The sequence below is a fragment of the Dermacentor variabilis genome, chromosome 1, assembly GCF_050947875.1.
Source record: "Dermacentor variabilis isolate Ectoservices chromosome 1, ASM5094787v1, whole genome shotgun sequence".
Classification (NCBI taxonomy): Eukaryota; Metazoa; Arthropoda; class Arachnida; order Ixodida; family Ixodidae; genus Dermacentor; species Dermacentor variabilis.
Window position 1 is genome coordinate 236,040,813 of NC_134568.1, and position 27,056 is coordinate 236,067,868.

At 41.6% G+C, this 27,056-nt stretch overlaps 1 protein-coding gene across 7 annotated transcripts in view; it reads left to right on the forward strand.

The window, feature by feature from the left end:
* Galphas (G protein alpha s subunit) overlaps nt 1-27,056 on the forward strand; it is a 238,054-nt gene that overhangs the window by 17,543 nt on the left and 193,455 nt on the right. For all 7 annotated transcript variants that reach the window (XR_012823267.1, XM_075671665.1, XM_075671682.1 and 4 more), the window contains exon 5: nt 9,235-9,332. Coding sequence is in view for 6 of the 7 variants with exons in the window: in XM_075671665.1 (XP_075527780.1) it covers nt 9,235-9,332 (98 nt within the window). In the remaining variant the exon portion in view is untranslated. The remainder of the gene's footprint in view (nt 1-9,234; nt 9,333-27,056) is intronic.

The window sequence follows — 27,056 nt, forward strand, 5'->3', positions numbered from 1 at the left end:
GTCGGGACAAGACCAGCAATGCGCAGACAAGTGCACAGTCGTAACCTTCTTTAAAATATTTGCCTGCTTTGTTATTCAGTCTTTGACGCAGCGCCCAGTTTGGCCAATGTAGCACTTTCCACAGCTGAGAGGAATCAGAAAAACTACTTCAGTGGAGCAATGCACGTAATGCTTAACGTGCTGTACTGTACAGCCATTCGTAGCGTCTCCCGCAATTCAAGGCAGAGACGGGCCAGCTTCAGCTTGTTCAGGGCGGAGGAGAGCACAGGCACTCCATACCTGTTCGCCACCTTCTTAAGCTTGTGGCTAACCCTGTTAAGGTACGGGACCACTTTTGCCTTTTTCTGAGCATTACGCTAGACTTCATCGCCCTCCTTAGGCCTTTTGTTGCCTTTCAGCTTCTGGATCAAGGTTTTCCCCACTCACATCAACACCGAGTGAAGGTAGCCGGCTTTTAAAAGCTGCTCAACCTGATCCTCAAAACTAACTTGATCCTATGATCACACGATTTTTTAAGCGCAGACCCCAGGCAGGTTGTTGCAATCCTTCGTTTTATAATTTTCGAGTGGGCGGAATCTTATGGTAACAGCTCCTTTTTAGTGTGTGATGAGTACACCAACAAACATGTTGTTTTAAAAACATCATATTTAAATCTAAAAACTGCAGCACGTTCATTGTCAACCGGAATCTCGTGGGTAAGAGATAGGCCATTGCCGTGAAGTTTAAAAAGGCTTAAAACCGTGCTGATTTTATTATTGCCAGTTGAAGAACACTGTTGGTCCAAAAGGATTAAAAAAATCGTCTACATATCTAAAAACGTTTATCACATGCATGTTATTAAAACAGTTAAGGATTATATCCGTTTTAGAAATTGGTCACATAGCAGAGGCGCTAGGCACAGACCAATACAGATGCCCTTCTTTTGTAAGTATAGTTGGTTGTCAAAAAGAATAAAAGTACTTTTGAGATAGCCTTCCAATAAAGCCAGAAAATTGTCAGAGCTAAGACCAATTGCATTTTGAAGTACCGTTTCACCACGTGCGTCGATGCGTGCTTTGATGGCAACAAACAATTTGCGATGTGGAATAGAGTAAAATAATTCTTCTATAGCCACAGAAAAGCCAAAACCAATGTTATGGTTGACACGATAAAAACTTATACTGTCGGAGTTAGTAACTAGAAAAGGATTATCGACTTTGTTTCTTGAGACAATTCAGCAAAAATCGGCTAACCTAGAGTTGCCAAGTGCCACGTTCACTAACAATGGTCATTAAAGGAGTATCCGGTTTGTGCATTTTAGCACTAAAAAACACAGTGAGTGATTCATTTTTGCTTTTCCTATGCTTTTTGCAGGTTCTTTAGGTATTTTCTTTGCAGAAACGAAGAAAATCTTTCCTCACGTGTGATGTCTGGACCTTTTGGGGGGAGATATTCTTGTTAATGGCAATGACCGCTTCTTCTTTAAAAGTGCCTTTAGGCAAAACAACGAAGCCGCCATCTTTGCCTGCTTTCAGCAGGCACAGGTCTTTTTGCTTGAAGTAGGTTACAATACGCTGAGTTGAACACTTTTTATCCCCACAAATGTGATTCGCAGCACTTTTGTAAAGACAATCGGCACCCCCAAGTAAACACTTTTGCGCTGTTTTGCATCTGCTTTTGCCGCTATACTTCTATTCACATTAAGCTAATTCATGCGCTGTTATTTTTGGTTCCTTTGGACACATTATGTGGCTACCGAAGAAATATCGAAAAAAATGTGAGACCCTTGGTCCACAGAGAACGATACGCATACTGCTCGGCATCCTACGCCGGCGAGACAAGACTTTCCGGAGAGGTTGCGCTCAAGCTAATGCTTGGCATTCCGTCGAGCCCCCACAGTGATGATGGCGAGCGACAATTGTTTCTTTTTCTCATCTGCTAGCAGGAAAGCGTGTAAAACTCTGCCAGGCCAAAATCCACTCGGCAAGAGGAACACGAACGCTCACTGAAGTGCGCCACGTGGTGGTCGGGGCAACACGAAAAAAACTCGTGCACTCTGGCTTTCTCGGACAGCCTGTGAGTAAGAAGAAAATTGAAGAGGCTTAATGTGTCCTCACGAATAAAAGACAAAGTAGAAAAAATAGATAACATAGTTACCTTTGCTGGCTTTAGTGTCTTGACATGGGTGCTTTGGCGCAAGTGAAAGGTATGTTAATACTATTTTTTGTGACGTAACTGCACAATTTAATTTCTTCCACGCTTCGTCTCATCGGATCTTGCTGCGTGCTTTCTCAACTTGTCTGATAGTGTGTTTATTTCGCTTGTCTCGTTGTATGATCAGACATACGATTTTGGAAAAGTCAATGCACGTTTGGCATCAAATGTTTATAACAACATTAAACCCATAAAGTTCTGGAATGGAAAATCTAAAGCGCGGCTTTGGAAATGTTAGTGCACCTTTCGCATCAAAAGTTTGAGAACTTTATACCCATAAAGATTCGGAATTGAAAACTATACGCTCCGTAAATCCTTCAGCCTCCGCGAGGTGCCGCAACGAGCCTGCTCACCATTAAAAGCCCTCGAAACTTTGTGCTTGCTTGGGGCTCCTTGTGTTATGCAACTCCAGGTGCATGGGCGTTGCCACGAAATCCAGCCCAAGTTCGCAATGTCCATGGCAAAATGTCTTTTTCAGTATGAAAGACATAAAATCCAGAATGATTTCCGGCGCAGGGAGTTGTTTTGGTCAGTGGTGCATGACGGGACGAAAAAATTTCGGGGAGGGGCTGAAGCCCCATAAGCCTCATAAGCCACCACCCTGGCTACGTCCCTGCGATCGTGCTCTATTATCTGCTTGCGTTTGCCTCAGTGCTCGTGTGGCACTGACTTATCATACAGCTATTCAGGTGCTCTCGTACAGTGCACAACATCGTGCGCTGCGTGAAACCAGCGTGAATTGGAGAAAGTGCCTATGTTGGTGGTGATGCTTGCCTCCTGAAATAATCATAGGTGTGTGGCATATCAAATCTTTATATCTCTGCTAGAACAAATGTGAAAAATTCTTGCGGTATAACACTTGCGGTATAACGTAAAACTATTCCAAAGTTTTCTATTCCAATTCTACAATCAGCCCTCTGTGATTGGTCAAAAACGTTTTTGGACCACCCCCACTTCATCTGTCTGTCACGTGATGCCTTTTGGACCACCCCCACTTCACCTGTCTGTCACGCGATGCCACGAAAACCGCAATAGCTCCCCACCTGATATGACATGTACATTATGCATGATTTGACCGAGCAAAAGAAGAATAGTTATTTCTGATTCAACGCCTTTTCGCCATTAGCCCTCGGCTATCGGTCAAAGGTTTTCGGGCTGCACCCACTTCACCTGCCTGTCATACGATGTCACAAGACCGCAAAAACTCACCGCGTCAAAGTGATCTGTACATGGTAAAAATGCATTAATATGCCAAACAAAACTGAATTTTCTTCTCCGTTCCGAAAGGAATAAAAGATGGCTGCCGCCAATCGCTCTGGCACTGGCTACTCGCACGTGCCGGAGAGCATGGGTTTTTCATATAATAAAACCTTTTGTGTGGCCGTGTAACGTTTTCAAGCACTTCCGACACATTTACGACCTCGGTTTTACCAACTGTTCTTTGCTTAGGATCCTTAAGGATCCTAAGCAAAGATCCTAAGGATTCTTAAGCTTCCGTTGCATGCCGCCGCGATTTTCGACCAGCCACCGCAAGCAAAGTAAGGTAAAGCGGACCTATCGCACAAGCTCCGAATACCTTCATCCGGTTATAGATTTTCAGTGCAGTGGCTCGGCCCCATCGAATCCTTCTCTGCTTGAGCGTGCTCCTCACCTCTTGTCAGCTAATCAGTTAAGACAAGCCGCTCAGTCTAGGCACTGTTATTCGTTTTTCAAGCAAACAAAAGGGACCTCTTATGAACAAGGAGAGCGTTTGATTAGTCTGTTCAGACAACCCTGCGGGTGACTGCCCGATTCTTGCGTCGGCGGTTATGCAAATTTGACGTCAGGAGATTGCAATAAAAACATATTGGAATAGTTATGCATTATATGGGGGCCCCTGAAGACTGCCCAGCAGCAAATCATCATCGTCGACTCCGTTGTGATACCATACCCAAGCTCGCAATAACCCATAGTAACTCCACCTCCAAAGAAACTTGTTTGGAATCTGTGGAAAGAAATCGAGCGACACCTACTTTGTTCGTCGTTGCCCCCCCCTCCCCCTCCCTCGCTTTCTTTTTCGCTCAGGCTGCCAGGTAAAGGGCGAGGTGAGGGCCTTTTGTGGAACCCTGCAACAGCCGGTTTACATGCTGTCTTGACGGGTAGATAAGCGCTGAGGGTTGGGTGGTGATTTGAGTCGTTGCAAACGTCTAACTGCGCCTCTCAATACGTTCTCGTGGTTCCCTCCTTTTCATCCTTTGCTCAGGTTTCGAGGTTATGGTGGGGTGAGCACCCTTCAACTCTGTGTCCACGCTGCGTTGTCATCTGGTTAGGAGGTGCGGTGGTTTGACACGTGGCAAATGTTCAGTTAACACCTTTGTGGTGTTGAGACGTAACAAGGCCAACTGCAACAAAATTTTCGACTTTGTGAAAAGCCCAGTTTTAGATGATTTGGCCATGCGGTAGACTCTGTGAAAACTTTTGCGCTTGATAAGGGTATGGGTGTGTCAGAAAACAATAGCCAAAATTTTTTTTCTTACTGAAACGGAAAACAAAAAAACGCCGCCTTTACTATTTGCTGGAAGTGACATGTGACTTAGACTCCACAGAACCGGTGCTTATGTTGTTTGCTTCTTTTGCCTGTGCCGTGCCCGCCCGTGTGTCAGTCAACAGGTCTCGCACGTCTCCCAGCCATAGAGTTATACTCTAACTGCTTCATGGGCTGTGCCCATGTCATTGTGCTCCTGTGATGTTCTTTTAATGCAGAGAATTTTTCTCTGAGTCAAGCTGGTTTTCTGTATCTGGCTGTCTACATTTAAGAGGAGACCCTGCTCTTTGGAACTGGAAATTGGCCCAAATATCTTTGAGTTTGATTCCCATTGCTCCAGATTGGTGTAGAGCGTTTATTCTTGCTTGATTGGATCCCTGTAGCATCCTTGATTGATTTAGCCTCTGCCATAATCATCATAGACAGGCTGTGGAATGTTTTTCCTTGTTTTCTCAAAACAGCATTTCTGGCGGTGTCACTATGTTGGAGTGATGATATCTGTGGTTCTACTTATCCTATCATAATAATTTTGTTTGTCAGTAAGGTAGACAAATAGAGATTGCAGTGGGCATGTAATATAGGCAAATAGTATGACAGAAGTATTAAGGTAATGAATGAATGTCTAGTGTTTAGTGGCGAAGGGCTAGGTATGGGCCAAAGAGTGCCAAGCCATAAATATTAAAGTAATAATTTGTCCTGGGTTTCACTTTGGGTTCGTACATTAAACAGTTTGACATGCTGTAACTTTGGTTCAAATCGGTCTAGAGCATTCATTCTTATACCACTGCATACTCCGATTACTCAAGATCATTTTTATATGTCACTATATATTGCACCATATATAGTTCAGCAAATAGTTCACCTCCAAGAAAGTTATCAATCTATTATATTTCTAGAAATATATTTATTATATGCAAGAAAACTGAGTGTATATCCTAAATTAGCACATGGAAATACATAAAGTACACAAGTTTAATCAAAATGTACTCGGAAATTAAAAAAAAAGAAGCTTGTATATACAGGGTCTCTCCTTAACAAGCAGAGCCTCGATGTGTTCCGTCTCCAATCGGAGACGAAGAGCGCATCAGGGTGACCAAAGTTAAGGCGTAGATATAGTCCGGCATAATGCGTGCACTTGCAGTCCAGTTACGCTACGTCGGCGAAAATTGGACACTTCACAGTCCAGTGTATGGAGGAGTGTGTGTGACGCGTTCGGCGTGTTTTGCCGTGGCTGGTGTGGGAGTAGAACATGTCGTATCTTACGCCAAAGCTGCTTGACTAGAGTGCGCCGCACTTGCTTTACTGGTCAGCAGAACGGCCCACATTCAACGTGTCAAACTATGCAGGGCCAAGTTTTCGGCGGCACTGGCGTTGCAGGCATGACGCATCGAACTTGGTCGGTCGCTGCCTGGCACGCTGGAAACGCCAGACTATATTCACGACATTAACCTTAGCTATCACAGACTAAGCAGGCTTGACTCTTTCATGATCTGGAACTGTGGAACCCTGTAGCAGCAGGGCACTGTGTCAGCCAGCTCTCCCAAACTTATAAACGTTGCATAATGTTTACAAATTTTGGCTACTTCTGCGATTTTATTAGTGTGGCATGAAGTTTTGCAAAGCACAGTTTGTGAAAGTTTTAAACATGGCGAAAGGCTGCGAGAAATGCATACAAAGAACTTTCTGTGGGCATATTGAATGAATGAAGGTCAGACATACACTGGGCACAAGTAGCAAACATTTTAGGTATAGATAGGATATCGGAGGTTCCATAGTATTGCAGTGGTATAATGCTGGGGATCGTCAATTCCTCATAGGAATTTATAATGGTAGCACTGCTAACAAAACAACGACGGAGTGTAATAACGAATGCAAAATGATATTTACTATTGTAAATAAGAACGAAACAGTTTCACTCGTTGGTCTCAACAATATTTTTGGAAGTCATCTGATGGTGAAAGGACATCGAACATGTGCTTGCTTCGAGCAAGTTCACAGTCGAGCAAGAATGACTTGGTAATTAAATCTATGCCATTGGCTTTCTTTCCATGCTTAAAAAATACTTGGTTTTGTGCACTTATTGGAGATCACATAGATACCATGAAGAAAAATGTATTAATTATGAATGACATGCACAATACAATGAATGAAGTGATGCATGCATCACTTCAGTATGCTTTGTATTGTGTTCGTCATTAATATATATTTCATTTTAACAAGACAAAAGTGTTGTAGGAACATGGGAACTTGAAGTTACCAACATCAAGACAAACAAGGGAAGCATCGGTCTGGATTCTGCATCTTTATGTGGGGACTTGTGAGGGCCCAGTGAACACCGTTGTAACATTTGCTTCAAAGTGAGGCTTCCCTTGCTCACCTGCGGTTGATCACGCCTATCATGTTAGTTGCACCCATTAATATGCCCGTGTATTCAACTTGAACATGCAGCCAGACGTTTCAACTTGGAACTGGAAGGAGACATGTTTGCTGTAGCTATGCAACATTGAATTGTATGCTTGATATGATGTAAAACATCCTATCATTTCCCATGTGCCACTGAAGTCACTTTGTACAGTGTGTCACTATAAAGAAGACAACCTTAGAGAGGGAGGATCAAATATGCTCTGCTGAGCCAATTCACTGGTTCCGGAACCATTTTTTTTTCTCTCAAACTATTACTGAACCAGAAGGAAATCAAAGCACCTAAACTTCAAATATGCTGGTATTTTGAAAAGACTCGACAACCTGCTTATAAGGATACTAGCGCTGTAGAATTAGTACAAGCGGTCATACGTTATGTGCACACGCTGTGGAGACTTGCGTTGGACATTGAAGCAGGTTCAGTGACTGAGGAAGTGCTCGATGGTCTCTTCATAGTTAGTGTTCTTATATAGGGGAGTCAGCCATTCCATAGAGGAAGAAGTATGATTGTGAAGGCTACTCCCAGTCGTAGGAAGAACAGCAGTGTATGTTGCACCAGTAGAAGGCTTATGGTAATTGCAGCTGCAGTGACAGACAGATTAAGCATAAGCAAATGGTGGTTGAAGTTCCTTAGCTGCATGCATTCTTGATAATGGGATGAGCATGGGCTTTTGCATTATGGTTGTTATCATGGGTGTATCACAGTGTTGGTTGGCGCAATCGAAGTGCTTTCCGTGAACTTTGTTACTGTAAGATGTCATGTGATAAGATAATTTTAAGCAATTTCCACTGTAATAGGAGCTGGACATTTCCTCCATCTGATTCATGTGTTATGTAAGCATTGCCGCTAGCAGGAAAACTTGGTGTAAGAGCAAACTGATGAGTTACGGGCTCTAATGATATTATTAGTGGTCCTGTGAAGATTATTATAGATCCTTGTTGTCTGCTGCTGTGCTTGTGCTCTCTCCTTTTGCCTCAGCCGTCTCCTTTGTCTGTCATCCCATTTTTCCTTTGCAGGGTAGCGAACTGGATGTTGGTTTGCTTAACCTTCCTGCCTCTTTTTTCTTTCTTTCATTTGCTATGATTGAGAAGGTCATGAAAGCTCTTGCAGGTCTTGAAGCTTAGAAGATTCGATACTGAGATTCCTATCTCTGTTTGATGTAAGGACTCAATGATGTGTAGTTTTCTGCCATCATTAGCCCTTCATTTGAAGCTGACAATGAAAGAGCACCATTGCTTATTTATTGTCATAAATGCAGTCAAGCCTACTTGAAATACCTAATAAATGCTTGCTTTATGTGAACAGACATTGTGTGACTGTTAAAATGCTCGTTAGGAATATATGCTGAGCCTATATAGTATGAATTTTTGCATGCTCAGGATTCAACTACAATGAACCAGTTTGTGGATGGTGAAGGGGTGGGGGGAGAGGTGAAATGCAGGAAAGGATTTGCCTAGAGAATTCGGTGTGGTTGCCAAGGGGGCTTTCAAGACTGAATGTGCCACTGGTGGCACACTGAGCGTCTGCTGGGCACTTTTGTGGCAGGCATGTAGGAGACGCAAAGGAGGCCATTCAGAATTGTTCAGACCTAGCTGAATGACCTTCCTTTTTCAAATTTGTGGCAATAAATGATGTATCAGATTTGGTGATTTGCATGAATTGCAGAAAGATGCATGCTTAGCAGAATAGAAGTATACAACCAATGAGTCATGTGATAGGCTCAGTAGAACTACCCTCAACTGTGACATGAGCCTGTCTTTCCCTTCATCCGATTGTTATCTTATATTATTGTAAGCATGGTCCCTAGCAGGAGAAGACAGTGGGAGCAAACTAAACAGTTATGTGCTAAGGCTAAAGCTTGTCTTTAATTTTGACTGTTGAGCCACTCGTGGTACTTTAGTCTGCTGAAAAATATCTGAGATGTGTGGTTTGAGTCTGAATTTCAAATGCGTGCCCTTGCATAATATGTCTTAAACAGTACGCTGTAGCTTGCATTGTATTTTTCAACAATTGTACTTTGTCCATTCTTCCACAAACAATATTTTTGAAAGCTGAATTCTTCTGTGCATACTAATGGATTTTATGCAATTGACAGGAGTTCTACGAGCACACAGAGATCCTCTGGAAAGACAAAGGTGTTCAAGCTGCCTTTGAACGCTCAAATGAGTACCAGCTGATTGACTGTGCGAAGTAGTACGTGCCTTTTTCTTTACTCTTTTCATGCTTGTGCACATATGCTTCGGCTAATATAAACAATTGTGAGCATACACGAATGTTGCCACTGTGCTCGACTTTTGGCGGCTGTTGTTTAACAAGCCGTTCAGGTTTTTGGTTTGCTTAGGTAGTAGAAATTGCAGATGCTGACATGTGGTATAACAACTCCCCAGAACTTATCATGGACCATCCTGTAGGGAATTGAATGAGTACTGAGGGACACAATATATTCATGATAGTTTCTCATTGTATCCTTGATTTACAGGTGTCTGTAAACGTATGAGTTTGGAAAGTGCTTCATTGAAAAGTTGGAGATATTGCTGAGCATTAACTTATTTAACACCTCCTGTAGTTTGCATTTATGGGTGGTTATGTGAATATAAATACAAATCCTGTTGTATGAAGCAGTGTAATTAAATTTCTTCTGGGCACATGATTGCTGATGTAATTTGCCTTGATCACTTGAGTAAGGCATTTGTTTCTTCAATGAAAATTTATCATGTTACGAAGAATTATTTTTAATTTTAGGTTAGCGACTTCAGCATAATTCAGCTAAATAAACCAAGTGTATGCACATAAGAATTTGCACGCGCTTGTCAGTGGTTCCCTAATTCATATGGGACCCACTTTAGAGTCGTCATAGGAGTTATGATGGTTGTCAGCATTTTTGTGTGTGTTTATTAAATTTGGATTTGGCAAGGACTGCCTGTGTTATACATAATTATTAGGAGCAAAAAAATATGATCAAGAAGTGTTTTTATTTTGCTAATAACTGGAAAAGGCAATCATTGCATTGCTTTACACGCATACATTTGCATGTGAGCAGGTTAGGCTATACATTGCCTTTCGTAACTTCGCTGTAGATTGTGGAAAGTATTGTGAGGACTTGCACAAAACTTGCATTCCCCGACAGCTTTAAACTGAGATTGTCTGCACTTCCTTATTGATGTGATTAAGGCTTTCTACGCCATTGCCATTATCTGGCATGTCCCTCGCATCAATGCGGCTCTTGCTGGCACAGACGCTGAGGGTAGAGTTTGCACCATTTAACGAAAGTTATTATTGGCAGACAGCAAAGTTGCCAGAGATCTTCATATCACTCTTTACCTGTTGCATAACAAATGCTGCATGTGCAGGGTGCACACAGCAAAGAATGCATAAATGCTGGCTTGGTGGCATGACTCAGTAGGGTGGCATCCTTTTGCTACTTTTGCGTTCAAGGAAGTGTTCGAAATCTATACAAACACCATTCTTTCTGCTTGTTGCAGTGGGTCGATTTGCATGCTATTTTGTTTATGGAAGCTAAAGAACAGCATGCTACAAGGTGTCTGAAATATGGTCTATATACATTATGCTATTTATTATTATTATTATTATTATTATTATTATTACTATTATTATTATGCATATAATTAGGATGTCCAAATTGAAAGGCACCTGGATTTTTTTTTATCACACTATGCACATGTCTGACTAAATGCGCATACTTAAATTTTTGTTGTCCAAAAATTGGGCAGTGACTGTAGATGTAAATAAACCATACAGATACAGTCAGTGCATAGAAATTGGCACCACTAAGTCCAAGAATAATCATTTAGGGGCTGGTAAATAATTAAGGTCAGTATTTTAAGAAACGCCCAGTTTTACTGTAGGCATCTTGGAGCACTCGATTTTAGCTGGTGCTGTCAGTAGAGCATATCTTCCACTTGAAAGCAAGCCTGAAATTACACATGCTTGAAAGGAGTTTGAATTTGTAGAGTAACTTGTTTGTGGCTATGAAAGCAGTATGAAAATCGTTATTACAGCAAGCAGTGTGGTTGTAATATTAATTCATGAATCTCTATGAACATGACAGTAGGTTATCACAGTCTGACCACACTGAAGATTTCTTTACTACTGTCATGTTCTGGAAGCTGCACGTGCTGCATTGTGCATTTGTTGAATGCAGCACATTGCAGCTTTGATAGGCTTCTGTTTCTGATGGTTATTGCTGCATTTTTAACATTTGTGGTCATTAGCTGGGCTGATGGTGTTCCTTGTACATCTCAGACAACAGAAGCCCATTGCAACATTTCTGTGTGATTGAATGGTGACTAAGCAGTTTTCATAAGTATGAACAATTTCTTTCAATTTTTGCACCCTTCTTGCTCATTGTGACATTGGAAGGGCCACTTTAAAATGCAAGGTTGCAGTTGTGTGGCAGAAGCATCAAACTTCTGGCTATGAATTTTTTAAATTCTCATTGCTAGCACATACGAGTGGTTGCTGATGAAAAATGAGTCCTACTCACAAAAAATTGAGCTAGGAACCTATAGCTGCTGCACTATTCTACTTATTTTCCAGGGAAAATGCACTTGCCGCATTGCAGCTTCTTAAGTCCCTATAAATAGAATTCCTCCGTCTGCCGGTGTAACCACTCATTTTCAGCATTAGTTGCCACAAACACACTCCAGATCGTCCCTTGAGGCGTTTTTTGAGATTGGGATGAAGATGAAAGTCGGAAGCAGTCAGGTTATCAGGTCGGTCGTCAGGTCGAACCAGTCAACCCCCTTTCTTCTCGTTCATTACATAATGAGGGTCTCGAATCCGAAAACGTTGATGCCTTTAGGCAGCACGTGTGGGTTTATTGACTAGTTGCTTTCACCCAAAAAAGATCATGTACTTGTGATGCCTGTTTTCCTCATCCATCGCCAGGGTTTGTGAGTGGTGGCGCTGGCTAGCACACCCAGTGTTTGTTCTAGTAGCAACACATAAATGCCCCGGAAAGTGGATGGGGAAACAGCACCGCAGTAGCTCAATTGGTAGAGCATTGCTCGTGTAATGTAAAAGATGTGGGATCGTTCCCCACCTGCAGCAAGTTGTTTTTTCATCCACTTACTGTTCCATTAATTTTTAATTTTCTTCATTTCAATTAGTAAGTACAAGTAATTTCCCCTGTGTTGTTCTTTGTGTCTTTGTTGGCTTCTTAGTAGTCACTGTGCTTCATGTAACCTGCGTTCAAATCTTCTATTTATGACCTGCTATGCTTGATTATTTGGTGTCAAGTGTCTCAGTGATGTCACATTGTCATCACATTTTATACACGAGTAGAGGGAATATTTTTCTTCAGGGGGGCTTTTGTGAACATTGTTGCATAAACAGGTAAACAACACTGTTAAGGCTAAACCATGGGCTCATTTGCACTAAACTTCAGTACAGAAGTGTCATTTTGCAGCGGATGCACTTCAATATATTGTAATCCAGTGCTCAACAAAAACTCGTCAGGTGAGGATGGTGCCAGGTCAAAATAAACAAGTACTCGACTAAGTTTGAAAAGAAACATTATTGGTGTTTCGGAGCTGCTATGGCGACCGTGTTCAGCCATCTAACCCTTTCAGTGTCGGGTCTTTCTTTTTCAGAGGTGACACATTCCCAGAATTGGGTTTTTTCCCTCGGATTTTATAAAATGAACATAATGGTTTATTTTTAGTTGTGCAGAAGTATAAATGACACATTTAATCGCAAATGCTGTCTTAGGGCACTACAGTAAAAGTTCGTTAATTCACTACTCGTTAATTCGAAATTTCTGATAACTCGAAGTAGTCGCCGCGGTCCGTCCAACAATGTATTGAAAGCAATATGTAACACATCCCGCTTATTCACACTGATATCTGCACCACCACCGATAATTCGAACTCCGCATCGTCGTGGATGGGGAGAGTGCTAGTGCGCGGGAGCACGCTAGTGTCGCCGCGCGGGTCGCACAGCTTTGCTTTTTCGATCAGCGGCAAGGACGATAACACCGTTGCCGCGCGCCATGTTCTTTGTGTACGAGAGTGCGAGGGTGAGCCTCCAATCTCGCGTACGCGAGAGGGGAAGGTGGGGCGGAGCGCGCCCTCTCTTGTCGCGCGCAGGCAGGGGGTTGAGGCGAGGGAGGGACGGGAGGACGATCTTTGGCGGCTGCTGCTTACGGCGCGGCCATGCGGGCGCCGCATCTTGAAAGCGATCTGCGACGTGGCCAAAGTGCGCGCCCACGTGGGCGTGGGCCTCATCTTCAAAGCGATCTGCGATGTTTGCACAGTACGCGTAGTGCCGGTGGCTTCATATGCTATGTGCTTTCTTCGTTTCGTTCGCGTTGAAGCAAGAGCTGTACGAACGTCAATTCGCTCGCTGCTACTGCTGCGTGTCCTCACTCCAGTGTTTTTCAGCGAGTTTCCGCGGTCATCGAGCGAGATGCGTTCATGCTTACCTGTGCGCGCGTGACACAGTGCTTGTTAATTTATTTAGTAAGCAAATGCTTACAAGTTTATACAGCCGATAAAACTATTATCCTTACTTTGTATAGCTATCTACTAATTTTCTATCGCAATCGATGCTTCGCTTTTCGCGCGAGTCTGTGTCATTTTTTTCTTTCTCCGCCCCAGTCAGCACGACGAACGTGTGGATGGAGCAAGAGCCATCTCGACGTCGGGCACGTCGGAACGCGTCCGGTTACGTTGGCTGCGCCAGTGCTTCGAAGTATAGACATTGTTCACGCGGGATCACGCCACATCAGACTACATACACACCTTAACAGAGCAATTTTTTCTCTGACTTTCATTAGTTCAAATTTTGTATAATTCGAATTTTCATAGCATCCCCGCGGAATTCGAATTAATGAGCTTTTACTGTATATGGTGAAACTATTCCAATCTGTTTTTATTACAGTCTTCTGATGTCATATTTATGTAACCGCTTACAGGAAGCATTGGGCGTTGACTTGCAGCGTTGTTTGAACTGACCAATCAAATGCTATCTTCGTTTATAGGTGGTCACTTATGTTTGCTTTCAAAACAAATCACATTGCCTACCTTGAAAGGTTTCGGTGGGGCCGAGCTAGCGCAGTGAAAGTACATAACCAGAAAAGGAAGGTGGTGTGGGCGTCTGTAATTTGCCTGCTTCCCCTGGCTTAGCTTGTAGTGGCTAGCCGAAAATAGCGTCAACATGTGGCAGAGGGTAAAGATTCTGCTAAAAACGATCTTCAGCACAGAACTGTTGGCAGTGCAATGTCATAAACATGCCAAAAGGGCTCGAGAAAGTTATACTGCAATTCAATAATGTTTATTATAAGCAAATAAATTCATGCTGCCATGCAACTCACCGTAGCCAGAGTCCAAGTGATCAGTAGGTAGACATCTGTCCCTTTCAGAACGGGACAGACTCTGGCTTTTCCGAAAAAACTCATTTTTGTTTGTCATATTAACGCGGCTTTAATGCGTACACGTCACTCTGATCTGAGTTTACAGTTTTGGGATGTTGCTTGACAGACAAGCGAAGTGGGCGCAGCCCGAAAACTTGTGACCTATAGAAGAGGGAAATGCCAAGAAAGGTGTAGAATTGGAATTCTTTTTCTTTTGTTTGATCTGATCATGCACATTCAGTGTGTACACACATATCACATCGGGAGTTTTTGCAGTTTTCATGGCGTCATGGTGACATGCAGGTGAAGTAGGGGTGTTCTAAAAAATTTTTGTCCAATCGTTTAGGGCTGACTGCAGAATTTGAATAAAAACAGTTTGGAATAGCTTTATGTTATAGCACCCTTGGTGTGCTCCTTACATTCCTGTCTGAGAAAAGGAACGTGGTGGGGTAGAAACACTAAAATGTACTGGTATGTCTGCGATGCCGAAAGGATTAGAGGTGGTGCCACAGCTTGTGAACAAGGGGACTGACATATACTGGCCCTGAAACTTCAATTATATGTTTGTTTACTTTAAACCTTATTTGAGTGCTTGTTTATTTTGGCATTTTTTAGTACCACTTTTTTACGCTTAACTCACCTGTTTTTGTCCAGAATAAACAAGTACTCATCAACAGTGATGTAAGACAGAATGTCGAATTTGCAGATATTGTATGGTGGCACCATGTTGTACGGGAATGCCAAAACAAGGTGTGCACCATGTTGTTTTAGCAACTTGCAGGGGGCCATTATTATGTTCTCACATTCTGCACTTTTTTCTAGTGGTGCTACGAACATCTGCTTCTGAATTTTTCTTGCCTAAACAGGCATGTAATCAAACACAAAGGAAGATAATAAACTGCATTCTCTGTGAAATGCTATTTTTGTGCAATGAACCAGCAGTTAAGAGGGAAGATTTTTTTATACCTGGCCTGTCCAATTCTTTCCATAAAGGACGAATGGCAATAATCTTGCTTATGTCTGGCAGCCAAGCGAGACAAGGGCGGAGACAGGGAGGTGGTGATATAGATAAGCTGCCTGCCTCACCCATCTTCTTCTTCTTCCCCAAGCAAGAACAGATTTCTTGCTTGCTTTCTTCTCAGCATATTCACTTAGAATAAATTTTAAGTTAGGCTGGCACATTGAACACTGCTGAGTTTCATTAAACTTCAGATATAAATTTTTTTTCGTATGTACTGTCAATCCCAGATATATAGCCGGGACACGTCAGTGGGAATGAACTCGGCGTATGACGATCGGCCATTTAACGCCGTTGTAAAAGACGTGGCCAGGCACATTCACACGCGATTCACGGTACACATGTGATAGTGGCATGGTGTATAGGTGCTGGTTTGCTTTCATGCTGCATTTATTTCTACCTTATCCTGAATAAAAACGTGCACGTGTGAGATACACCACGGTCTTGGAACCGCTCGATGCAAGCTTTTAGGATTAGTGTTACCATCAGTTAATCAAATAACATTCCACAGCACGAGTGACTTGCAACATTCGTCTGAAAAAAGAAAAAAAAAAGTAGGCTTTAGTGCGTTTGACACCGCCTTGCATAGACAAATTGGCAAATTAGAGTATTTCATGATCCCGGGGAGATGCAAGACATGCAAAGTTTTCAGATAGGTTTTAAATAGGCATATTTTATATTTAGCATTATGAATACATTAAACTATCTAGCAATCCCCTTGAAGTTCGATATATCCTCGATGGACTGAAATCTTTGAGGCATTTTCAGTGTGGACAGTTAAAACTTGCAGGTTTTCAGTCATTTTTACAATGTACAGACAAAATACATGATTTTAGTAACTTTTTTCTTGCCTTTTGCTGTGCCTGAAGTGTTATTTCTGCAAAAGAAAAGAAAAATCACATTCTAGTTGGTCTAAGTTTTCCTAAAGTTTGGTGCCTCACGATTGTTCATCTGCTACAACAGAACTCATGTGCAAGGTTTATGAACTTGCCAAGATGTACAGTTTTTTAAAAAATACAACACATATTGCAGGTACTTGCATATTTGTGGTGTAGCGATTGTGCCAAGTCTAGATTTTGTTAACGTATACTTTTCTTTTTTTTGTTTTACATGCTTGTCTATTGACTGCAACACTTTTTAATAACAATTAACCAGGAGCCATATTTTTCAAGGATTCATTTCCTCCATTCTATTTACCTTATTTGCACGATTCTACTGCACCCCCGATTGTAGCGCGCAGTTACATTGCCTAAATATCCAAAAAAATTAACTTGGTGCCAATTCTACTACGCACATCAAGTAATTGAAACAGCTTTATATAAGGGCACATAGACGCACACAGCTGAATCTTAGTGGCTAGTTGCTATCGGAGTTTGACGACACCTACTTTTTGCTGTCTGCTGACCACAGAAAGTAATGTTTAGTTCCATCTAATGCATTAGAAATGCCACATATACACCAAACTAGAAAATGGTGACTGCCAACCAAGTCATAAAAAAAACAATGTTTGTTCGATGGCAGTCTGGCTATTGGGGGTGAGCTCCACCACTGGAAAAGCTGGCGCCACTGTCGGCGTGACCTGGCATGAGGGATCACGTGGACACAGCGGCTGCGTCGGCTGCTTTGGAAGCGCCGAAGCGAACTGAAAAGGGAAGTTTAAAGTCCCACCTGCGCTGCGGTTGTGATTAAGTGGTGAGGTTTTCCCGCCTTGACAACATTTGAAAGCACTAATATAAGTAATGGCTGCTTTTGGAGGCATGCAGCATGGTAGGCTACTGCTTGGTACCGCAGTGCCGGACGTATGTAACGGAGCCTGGTGTCAGCTTTATTCAAGCGTAGAGGCAGGACAAGGAGCTGCGTGAAGCTTGGCTCGCGAAACTTAGAACCGGCATGCAGCCATCGGCTACAACTCGGGTATGCAGTAAGCATAGACACGAGGAACATTTCTGCTATGGCGTCCAGACTGTGATGTTCGGTGAGTAGCAGAAAACGCACACTGTGACGCTTGCCCACGCCCGCTGCCTGGCTAATATCATGACATTTTATTTGGTCTATGAACTTGTTTATGCTAGATTCTGGTAAGTTCACTGGAATTGAAAGGGAGCAGTAAGAAGCACATTAAAAATAAGGCATGGCACATGGTCATGTTTGTGTTATGAATTAATGTACTGGATTACAAAAAAGAAGCAGCGGGAAATCGCATGCTGAGAAGACCGGTAAACATACAGTGTGACGCAACTTTAGAAATAATATCGAAACATCTAAGAATTTGGAAGAAAAAAGAAAGTTCAAATAGTTGCGACAGCTTATTACAGTCGCCTTGGCGTCGAAGACTAAAACGAAATTATTTTTGAACAGCTCTGATAGCGTCGACGCAGCAATGGTTGCTTGTGTAATGTCAAATGCTCATATTCTGCGGCCTAAAGCTAATGGCACGGTGCGAAAACACGTTCACAGCGAAAGCAAAACGTGTGCTAGCATGCATGCAGATGTGCAGTCTGTCGCTGCGAACCTGTGTGATCGCTGCATGGAGGCTTTATTCTGTTATGATCCATTCAGTTATACAGACAGCCCACTGTAAAAACATATGTCACATAGTTTGCTCTCAGCGTTTGCCAACGTTTCATGCAAGAAGCCGGTTTGGCCGACTCCATCGCGGCGACCGTGCGCAGTGGCGTTCACTGTACGCATTCAGTAAAGAGATGGCGTCTGTAAATGACTCTGTGCTTTCAGTTTGCCCGAGATTGTTATTTTGACAGTAAAAACTTCCTTCGTTTTTAGAGTACTTACAGAAATGTCCAGGAGGGCTGCCGCGTGGTGTTTTTATTGAGCACTGTTAGCCAAACTTATGAAGGAGCACGCCGCGTTATCCGTCATACTATGCAAGGGAGGCTCTTCCGACAGATGGCGACTCCGTAAGTCCTCGTCTCCAATAGCTGCCTTGCATTGTTTTTTTTTTTTAAATTAAGAATTGGTTTAGTTTTGATTTTGCATAGAATTAGTTACGATTGTAACGAGCATGCAAATTTGAACATTTTATTAAAGAAAGGTGCGCATTAGAATCGTGCAAATACAGTATTTCCATCTTTTCACTGAGTGGCCAAATTGGTAAGTGTGGTGTCATACAAGCAAGCAGTGAAGGGCAGAATGGAAAAGGAAAGCAATTACAAAATGAGGCTCCAGTAACATGGGGAAAAATAATTTTCTGAGACGAATTCCATTATTCAATTCAAAAAGGGCTATCAGATTCAGATGTGTAGTTAGTTGGCTCTTTGAGCATGTCTGCAGTATATGAATATATGAATGGTGGCAAATTTGTTATGTAAAGGGTACTTCTGTATTAACGTATATGCTGTGCTTCTTATTGCTACTTGCTTGGCGACTATACACCCTTGAATCAAAATTTGCTGCTGTTGTAAGCATATGAAATTCTTATTGTTGCAACAGCCTTTCGAGAATCTTTGCTGGTGTGGAACCTACAACAAATTATTTTGCGAGTTTTGTTTCAGTAGCTTTGGTGTTGTAAATACTTAGTTACGAAGTTCTGTATTTCTTAAAAAAAATGCAATAGGAAGTCAGGGTATTCGCAGTGCACTTCATATCAATAAACCAAGTAATTACACACAGTCTATTTTAGTCAAATCTCATTGTGCATGATTCAAGGTTGAGGGAAGTGGACACCTCCTGCTCCAGACACCAGTCAAGACAGACACCTATTCTTTAGTAAAAGGGGAGCCATCAGCACACTGCATTACGAAGTGCTTTCTCTCCCAAGCACAAAGTTGCTTAGCTTCAGTGATTTAACAAGGACTGGCGTACTAGCATAGCATAGCTAATAGCTTTTTATTTAAAGGTATGCTGAATAGTAATTTCACTGCCATTATTTGTAATGTAAACGAAAGCTGGTTTCCCCGCAAAAAATATTGGATTAACAAGCAGTACACAAAATGTTTTGATTTTTATACTTGTCAAGGCACTTCGGTGCAAACAATGAATGCATTATGCCTATCCAGATTGCTCAGAAGTAAGGCATATCATTGACGGACATTACTGCTTGAATAACTCGCTTGCTGTAGCCAAGGCCTCATTTTGAGTTTTCTTCGATGAGCTGCTTCTTCACGTCTGACTGATTGTTGTTGTTGCCATTTGCATTGGCAACAACAACAATCACAGCGCAGAATGCCTAGAAAGTGCTACAAAAGAATGCTACATTATCAGATGAGTCATTGTGCCATTTGTTTACAAAAGACTAGAAACTCTTTAGATATGGATCTCAGTTGTACAGCCATCACATCTGAGCTGGTTGCCTTCCGAATACGATTTCGTTTGTTAGTTTGTGCTTTCTTGATCACTTTATATGAATATATTTCAGCTTCATGTTTGTTGTGAAAGGTGCAGCTGGAGTTAACTAAATACTATACAGCTTGCATCTGGGCAACAGTAGTTTGCTTGCAGTATACGAAGCACTGGCTGCCTCTGCATAGGCAGTAGAAAGATAGGGGAAGAATGCTGCAAGCATTTACGGCAGGAAAGGCAAAATACTTTGCATAAGATAAGGACATAGCAAATGCACCAGCTGTAGGAGGACTCGTTTTGTCCACGTTTTCCAGATTGGCACGATGTCATACCCACTGCTCGCATACCAGAAATGAGCTCCTTTGCTAAAGTAAATAATAAGTGAAAGGGTAGCTTCAGTTCTTGTTATTCATTTTTGGGCATAGATTCAGTGGGTTGTAAATTTTATTAAGTATACCTTTGCTGCGGTCCTGAATTACCCCTCAGGCTTGGTGAAAAAACACAGTCCATGGATAGCATATGTTGCTGTGAACATCTCAGCCAAATTTTGCAGTTGTGTGCGGTACGCGGAGCTCGCAAGCAGAGCACGAAGTCACCTTTTTCTCACTCTCTCTTTTCACCAAAAGCATGCTCCTCACTCTTTTCTAGACGCTTTATTTTTATTATAGCAGATTCCCATATGCGGCTGGTATTGGCCAATGGCTGACATCAATCAAGAACGGTGTTTGATCAGTGCATTTCTTCCTACTGTTACCGTGTATATCTTTTGACACAGCTTAATAAACAGGTTAAAGTAAGCTAAAATCTGCCTTCTAATTTCGATAATTACATACTTCTGGAAGAAGCCGACTATCGTCTGCTCATGCTCAGCCGCAGCTGCCTCTGTAAGAATTTAACTGTGCCCACCTTGCATATCGGTGTTGCAGCTGTTGGGTCTTGCTAATTTCAACTAGTTTTGAACACTCACCTAGCCTCTAACAATGTGAAACTTGCAGTCAGGCCACACGTATGCTTGCCAACGTGTACTCACTTGTCCACTCCTGGCTAGATGCCTTGGCAGGCTTCGCTTTGTTTCAAGCTATTGATAGCACTTCAAAATGCGCAAATTGGATGTGGCTACTATCCGTTGGTCAAGTTGATGCAGGACAAAGTCAGTCCGCACCATGTAGCAGGGCCAGACTGGAGCATATGAGCGCGAGTGCGCACTCAAGCCCAGTCGTGCACAAAGCAAATGTGCATATGCACTACAGTTGAATGCAGCCTTGGTCTGCTATATAGTGTAGATACCATGGCCGCCACGGCGTGCTGCGACGAGACTGCTGGCTAAGTGCACTGCGGCTTGTTGAGGACAACCGCATTTGGTACGCCATAGGTGCCAAAATTGGAAGTAGCGGCATCTGCATGAACATTCAAAATCAAATTTAAAGTGTGCACTCCATTAATATTCAGCAGGCGGAGCGTTGTGGATACGTCCTATTCTGCCATAGCCTTTGCGGTGCAAGGCATTGGAGGAGCGGGAGCATCGCGAACGGGATTGTACGCAACGTTTGATTGTCAATAACTTCACTTCTCTACGCATTGAAATACCTTGTGTGACAAAGTATTTCTGAAATACTCTTTTTTTTAACTTCAGATGCATTTCTTGACTTCAACAAAAAGTGGCTGAGGGCCGTTTCAATGCACGGCGATGCAAAATGCCCATATGTGAAAAGTGACTAGCTGGAAAGAACAAGGAATCTAAGAGCAGGAACGTGCTCCTGTGTAGCATAATGTTAATTGCGACAGAAATCAAGTTGCTACCGCAGCTTTGCACTCATGGACAGCATGCTCAGCTTCTAAGTGAAGATCATTTGTATTTTCTTTCTTTCTTTATTGATTTATTTAAGACAATGAACAGATTTTCTTAGGGGACACGGCTAAAGGCAAACATTTGCCTGACTAGGCCGTGCCACCCGTACATTGGCAGCAACATGGCAGTGGCAGGCTTTCAGGAGGTCACACATGAAATTATAGTACACATTTTCAACACTTGAGTACACAATTCGCGTAAGAAGAAAGAAAAAATGTTAAAATTTATACAGTTTTCTAAAAAATTGAAGCACAACAACAGGAAAAAAAAGAAGCATGTACGAAATTTTTCATACCTGTAGCTGGAAGGTTAAAGTTTACACAGTTGTCTAAAAACAACAACAAGAAACATGTACAAAATTTTCTATACCTGAAGTTGACATTTCTATTAGTCTTCGGATAGTAACAAGTCTTTTACCGTTTTCTTAAAGTTTTGCTTTGAAATTCCAGAATTTAGCAGGTCCAGTACCAAGGGGTAGTCGTTTAGAAGGTTAGGAAGTTGAACTGCTAGTTTTTGTTCTCCGTATTGTGTTCTGCAACGTGGTTTTCCTATCAGAGTTTTTCTGAGGTTATAGCTTGTCGTTTTGCCATAGTATTTACTTTGGAAGGAACATTTGTCTTCCCAGAATTGCCGTGAAATTTCGAGGAATAATTTGTAAGTGTGAAGTTTTGATACTGTTAATATTTTATATTTGTTATAGTATGGTTTAGTGGTATCAGTACGTTCTAAGTTACCTATCGCGCGCAGTGCGCGGTTTTGGAGTGTTTGAATTGATTTTAGGTTAGTTTGTGTAGTGGTTGACCAAACTAGAAAACAATAAGTTAATCGAGAATGTATAAGCGCGTTGTAAACATTACGCTTCACATTTATCGGTAGCAAATATCGCAACCTATTTAGCACACCGACAGCACGAGCAATATTTTTTCTAAGAACATATACGTGCGGTGACCAGGACATGTTTTCATGGAATGTAATTCCTAAAAATCTGGCTGTTGGTGCCTGTTCGAGGTTGACCTTCTGAAATTGGAGTGTTAGGTGAGGGTGGATTATTGTTCCTTTTGATTTAAACACTAGATACTTAGTTTTAGTTATGTTTAATTGGAGTTTATTCGCATTTAGCCACAAGCTTAGTTGCTGTAACCAGATGTTAGCTTGCTCAAAAAGATTTCCTATTTCCCTTCCTGAGAAAACACGTCAGTATCATCTGCGTATAATATAATATTGGAACAGCCTTGAATATTGACAATATCATTAATATAGAGTAAAAATAATACAGGCCCCAAGACGGATCCTTGCGGCACGCCGTACTTAATGTACTGAATTTCGGAACTAACTCCATTTATTGTTGTGTACTGTGTTCTAGAGGTGAGATAGCTGTTTATTAAGGATAATGCGACACCACGAATTCCATAAAGAGGTAGCTTTTTCAAAAGGACATCATGTTGCACGCAATCGAAGGCCCTCCTAAAATCTAGAAAGATACCTAGAGTTAACATTCGGTTTTCTATGTTGTCAAGGATTTGTTCCTTTATTTCAAGTAAAGCGGTTTCTGAAGATTTAGCCTTACAGAAACCATATTGCTCCTGAGATATTATTTTATACGTGTTTAGAAACTCACAAAGTCTTCTATTAATTACATGTTCAGCAATTTTCGCGAAGACAGAAAGAACGGATATTGGCCTGTAGTTATTCATGTCGTTAACTGGGCCACTTTTATGAATGACAGTCACTCTGGCTAGCTTCATCTTATCTGGAAACACACCGTTAGAAAGAATTAAGTTACAGATATGTGCAAGAGGCGTGCTTACAATTTCACTGACGGCTTTCAACGGCTTCACTTTTATATCATCTTCACCTGATGCACAACTGTCTTTCAACGATAAGATTATGGTCTGTATCTCGGGCTGCTCAGTAGGCGCCAAGAACACCGTAGAAGAACATCGATGTAATATATATTCCGTGCAAGAGACCGGTGTATCATTTTGTGAGAGCGCACCAGCATCAATAAAATGAGAATTAAAAGTATTTGCAACCTCAATATCTGACAATTCACTATGCTGAAATGCAACTTTTCTTGCGATAGCGCCTTTGTTAATTACTTCATTGATCGCTTTCCACATGAGATTTGTATTTCCCATGATAGCAAAAAACTTGTTCGCGTAATATTCTTGTTTAGAGCGTTTAATATCAGAATTTAATTTGTTACGCTCAGACTTGAAAGACCGAAAGTCATCTTCACTTCTGCTACTCAAAAAAATTTGGAAGAGCTTGTTACGGCATTTTATCCTGTTATAGAGGTCACGAGTTATCCAAGGCTTTCTAGCTTTGTTGTGTTTTTTAAACTTCTTAAGTGGAAAACATCTGTTGTATAAGAACGCGAAGGTAGATATGAAAACATTGTAAGCCTTGTTTACATCAGTTTCCGCGGTCACTTCGTCCCACCGATAACCAGAGACTAGTTCAACAAATTTCTGAACACTTTGTTCTGAATAAATTCTTTTTAAGCTTTCAGGGCATATATTGGATGGCTGTCTATGAGGTAGAAGACAGTATATAGGCAAGTGATCACTAAAATCGCACATCAGGACTCCTGCTCTTACATATTCAGGAGAAAAACTCGTCACACAGAGGTCAAGTGTTGTCTGGCTTGTAGGTGTGATGCGAGTAGGCACGTTGATGACATTTGAACACCCGTATGATTCAAAAGTTTCCTGAAAACGCGTATATTCTAGGTTGTCTTGGCAAGCATCTATATTAAAATCGCCCATTACTATTGTTTCGAGTTTAAGTTTAAGTTTTTCGAGTTTAAGTTTGGCTTGGCTTGCATTATTAAACAGCCAGAAACATCAATTTTTTACCTAGCGAAGAATTTTGGCTAACCATTATAACAAGTTGGGTATTTCCTCCCGTTGAATGGAGTATTTCTTGTTTCAATCTAATTCACTACTAAACCCAAAGGAACTGTCATTTATGTGTAAAAATTAACTGCCTTCTGGACCTGTATTTTGTGACATTCCATGTGATTTTCCATTCTTCTGTTGTGTTGCACTGTGTGGCTGACTTCAGAGATAATGATAGCATGGTGTTGAGCCACATCTCAGCCAATGACAAAGGTCGAAAAGAATGGTTCATGGAATGAATTAAAAAAAATCTGCTGCAAGGAGCTCAGTGGCCATGGCCTTGCGCGTCTGAGCCTGAGGTCATGGTTTCTATGCTAGTTGTTTCGGCTGCGTTCTGATGGTTCGGAATGTAAACATGCTCGTGTACCATGCATTAGGTGCACAATAAAGAACTCCAGGTGGTGAAAATTATTCCGAAGTTCCCCATTACAGCTTTCCCCATTATCAGATTGTGGTGTTATGTAAAACCTCAGTATTTAATTTTTCAGTGGTTAGACAACATTATGCTTTGATTATTGAAAAGTGTATGCACCATTGTGAACACTAAAATTGAGTGCAAAGACTGACGAATTATGTATCATGCCTCTGGGGCATAGTTCACAGGACAAGAAGACTGTCATTAAAAACATGTTTTATGCTCCTCATGTCTTCTGAAATGATTAAGTTTGTCAGAAGTGTTTACTCAATTATATTTGGAGGATGATTTCGGGAGAAAAAAAAAAGAAAAAGCTTACTGTGAAATTGCTGCAGGTAAAGCGACATGGATCTGAAATACGCAACTGCACCACTATGCAGTGCCTATGAGCCAAGAGTATTGATCATTGATGGTGCCACTTCAGACAATTTGACATGGTTGCTAGGTTTGGCTTAGCTTGGCTGCCTTGGCTTGGTTTAACTGGCCAACTATGTATGGAATGGTGAAGTTGGCTATTGCGGATGGGCAATTCCAAACCATACGCACCAGCTGTATAAGTGCTGCAGGCACTCTCCAGCACTCGTGCAACTCTTTTGTAGGAAAAAGGCAAAAATGGCAGTCACCCCACCAACCTTGTGCTAGTAAGTCATGCATTGCAGGAAAGACGTATTCTGGTCAACGACATGGGATGGTGCAATGACCCAACTTTAAAAACATTTATAGTAACATGTCATGCTAGTAAATGAACTGTCATAGCCATTTTTTTTTGTGGACCATGGCAGTGCAATTTACACCTGAACGTATGGCAAAATTACAATTTTCTCAAATTTTGGATAATCTTTTTTTTACATATTGTGTTTGTGGCATAGGAAATCATTTTTAGTCAACGTTTAAGGGGCCACTTACCATACCTTATTGGAAATTTTCTTTATACACTGAAAGTTGTGAAGCACTGTATAAGAAGCATTCTACAACAAACAACATGTACACACACATGCATGCACATGCACAAAACCATACCTGACAGAAGACTACACTTAGCAAAATAACTGTAGAAATGTGCAAACAGAGAAGGGCATGGTAGATGAGGCTTTGTTATACACAAGATCAACTGGCAGTTACTGGCAGTTGATAGGAGCGTGGGAACAATTCGCAGATGACAGCAGAAGTATGGAGCTTTTTACTTTGGCACAGAGGGAAAAAAACACACATAGACATTTGGTGTGTTGGTTTTATTATTTCTAACGTTAAGTTATATGCAATAACGTACCAGACAAATAGCTACTGTAGCATGCAGTGGTTTTTCAAAACCACGTGTCATGATGCTGATGTTGCAGGCATTCGGCGCAATGCAGACATGCCTTTGGTGTGGCATTTGCTCTCTGCCAGAAAGCAGGGCTTCCTGTAAAGAGCAGGTGGACACTACCTGAATTTTCAGCGGTTTATTGTGGCATAGGTGGTTGGTGTAATACCTTGAAGACATGATTGTCAGTGCATGATCTAGGCACCGTGCTTGTCTGTGATGCCCAAACCTGGTAAGGAGCCCTGACTGTAGGCAGTCACAAATGGTATTTTTTTCTCCAATAATAAATACTGTGAAAATAAAGGGGTGGCATGTAATAGGGGACACATATCAAAGTGCAATTTCTCTGAATTACCCATGTCAAGTTTACACACTTGTACACATGATTTTTTGAAATTTTTTTTTCTTGTATACCATGTCTTGCATTTTATTGTGAAATTCTAATGGTGCTTAAATTTTTCTCTTCAACAATGTTTTGGGAATGCATTGCCCAAAGCATTAGGCAATGCATTCCCAAAATTATAATTTCCAATGCATTGTAAGCCACATTTATAATTGAAATCTGAGAGGGTCTTGTTCAATGCTGGTTAGCTTGGCATGGAATGACCCATACTGTGGTCAAACACTATTGTACATCTTCGAAGCACACTGGCTTGGAGGCATTCACGTCATTTTCATGGTTGGGAGCACAACGTAGGATGTAGTACATTAGTTTGGCTGTTTAGAATGAAGCATAATTGATGAAAAAAGCACTACGAAAACGC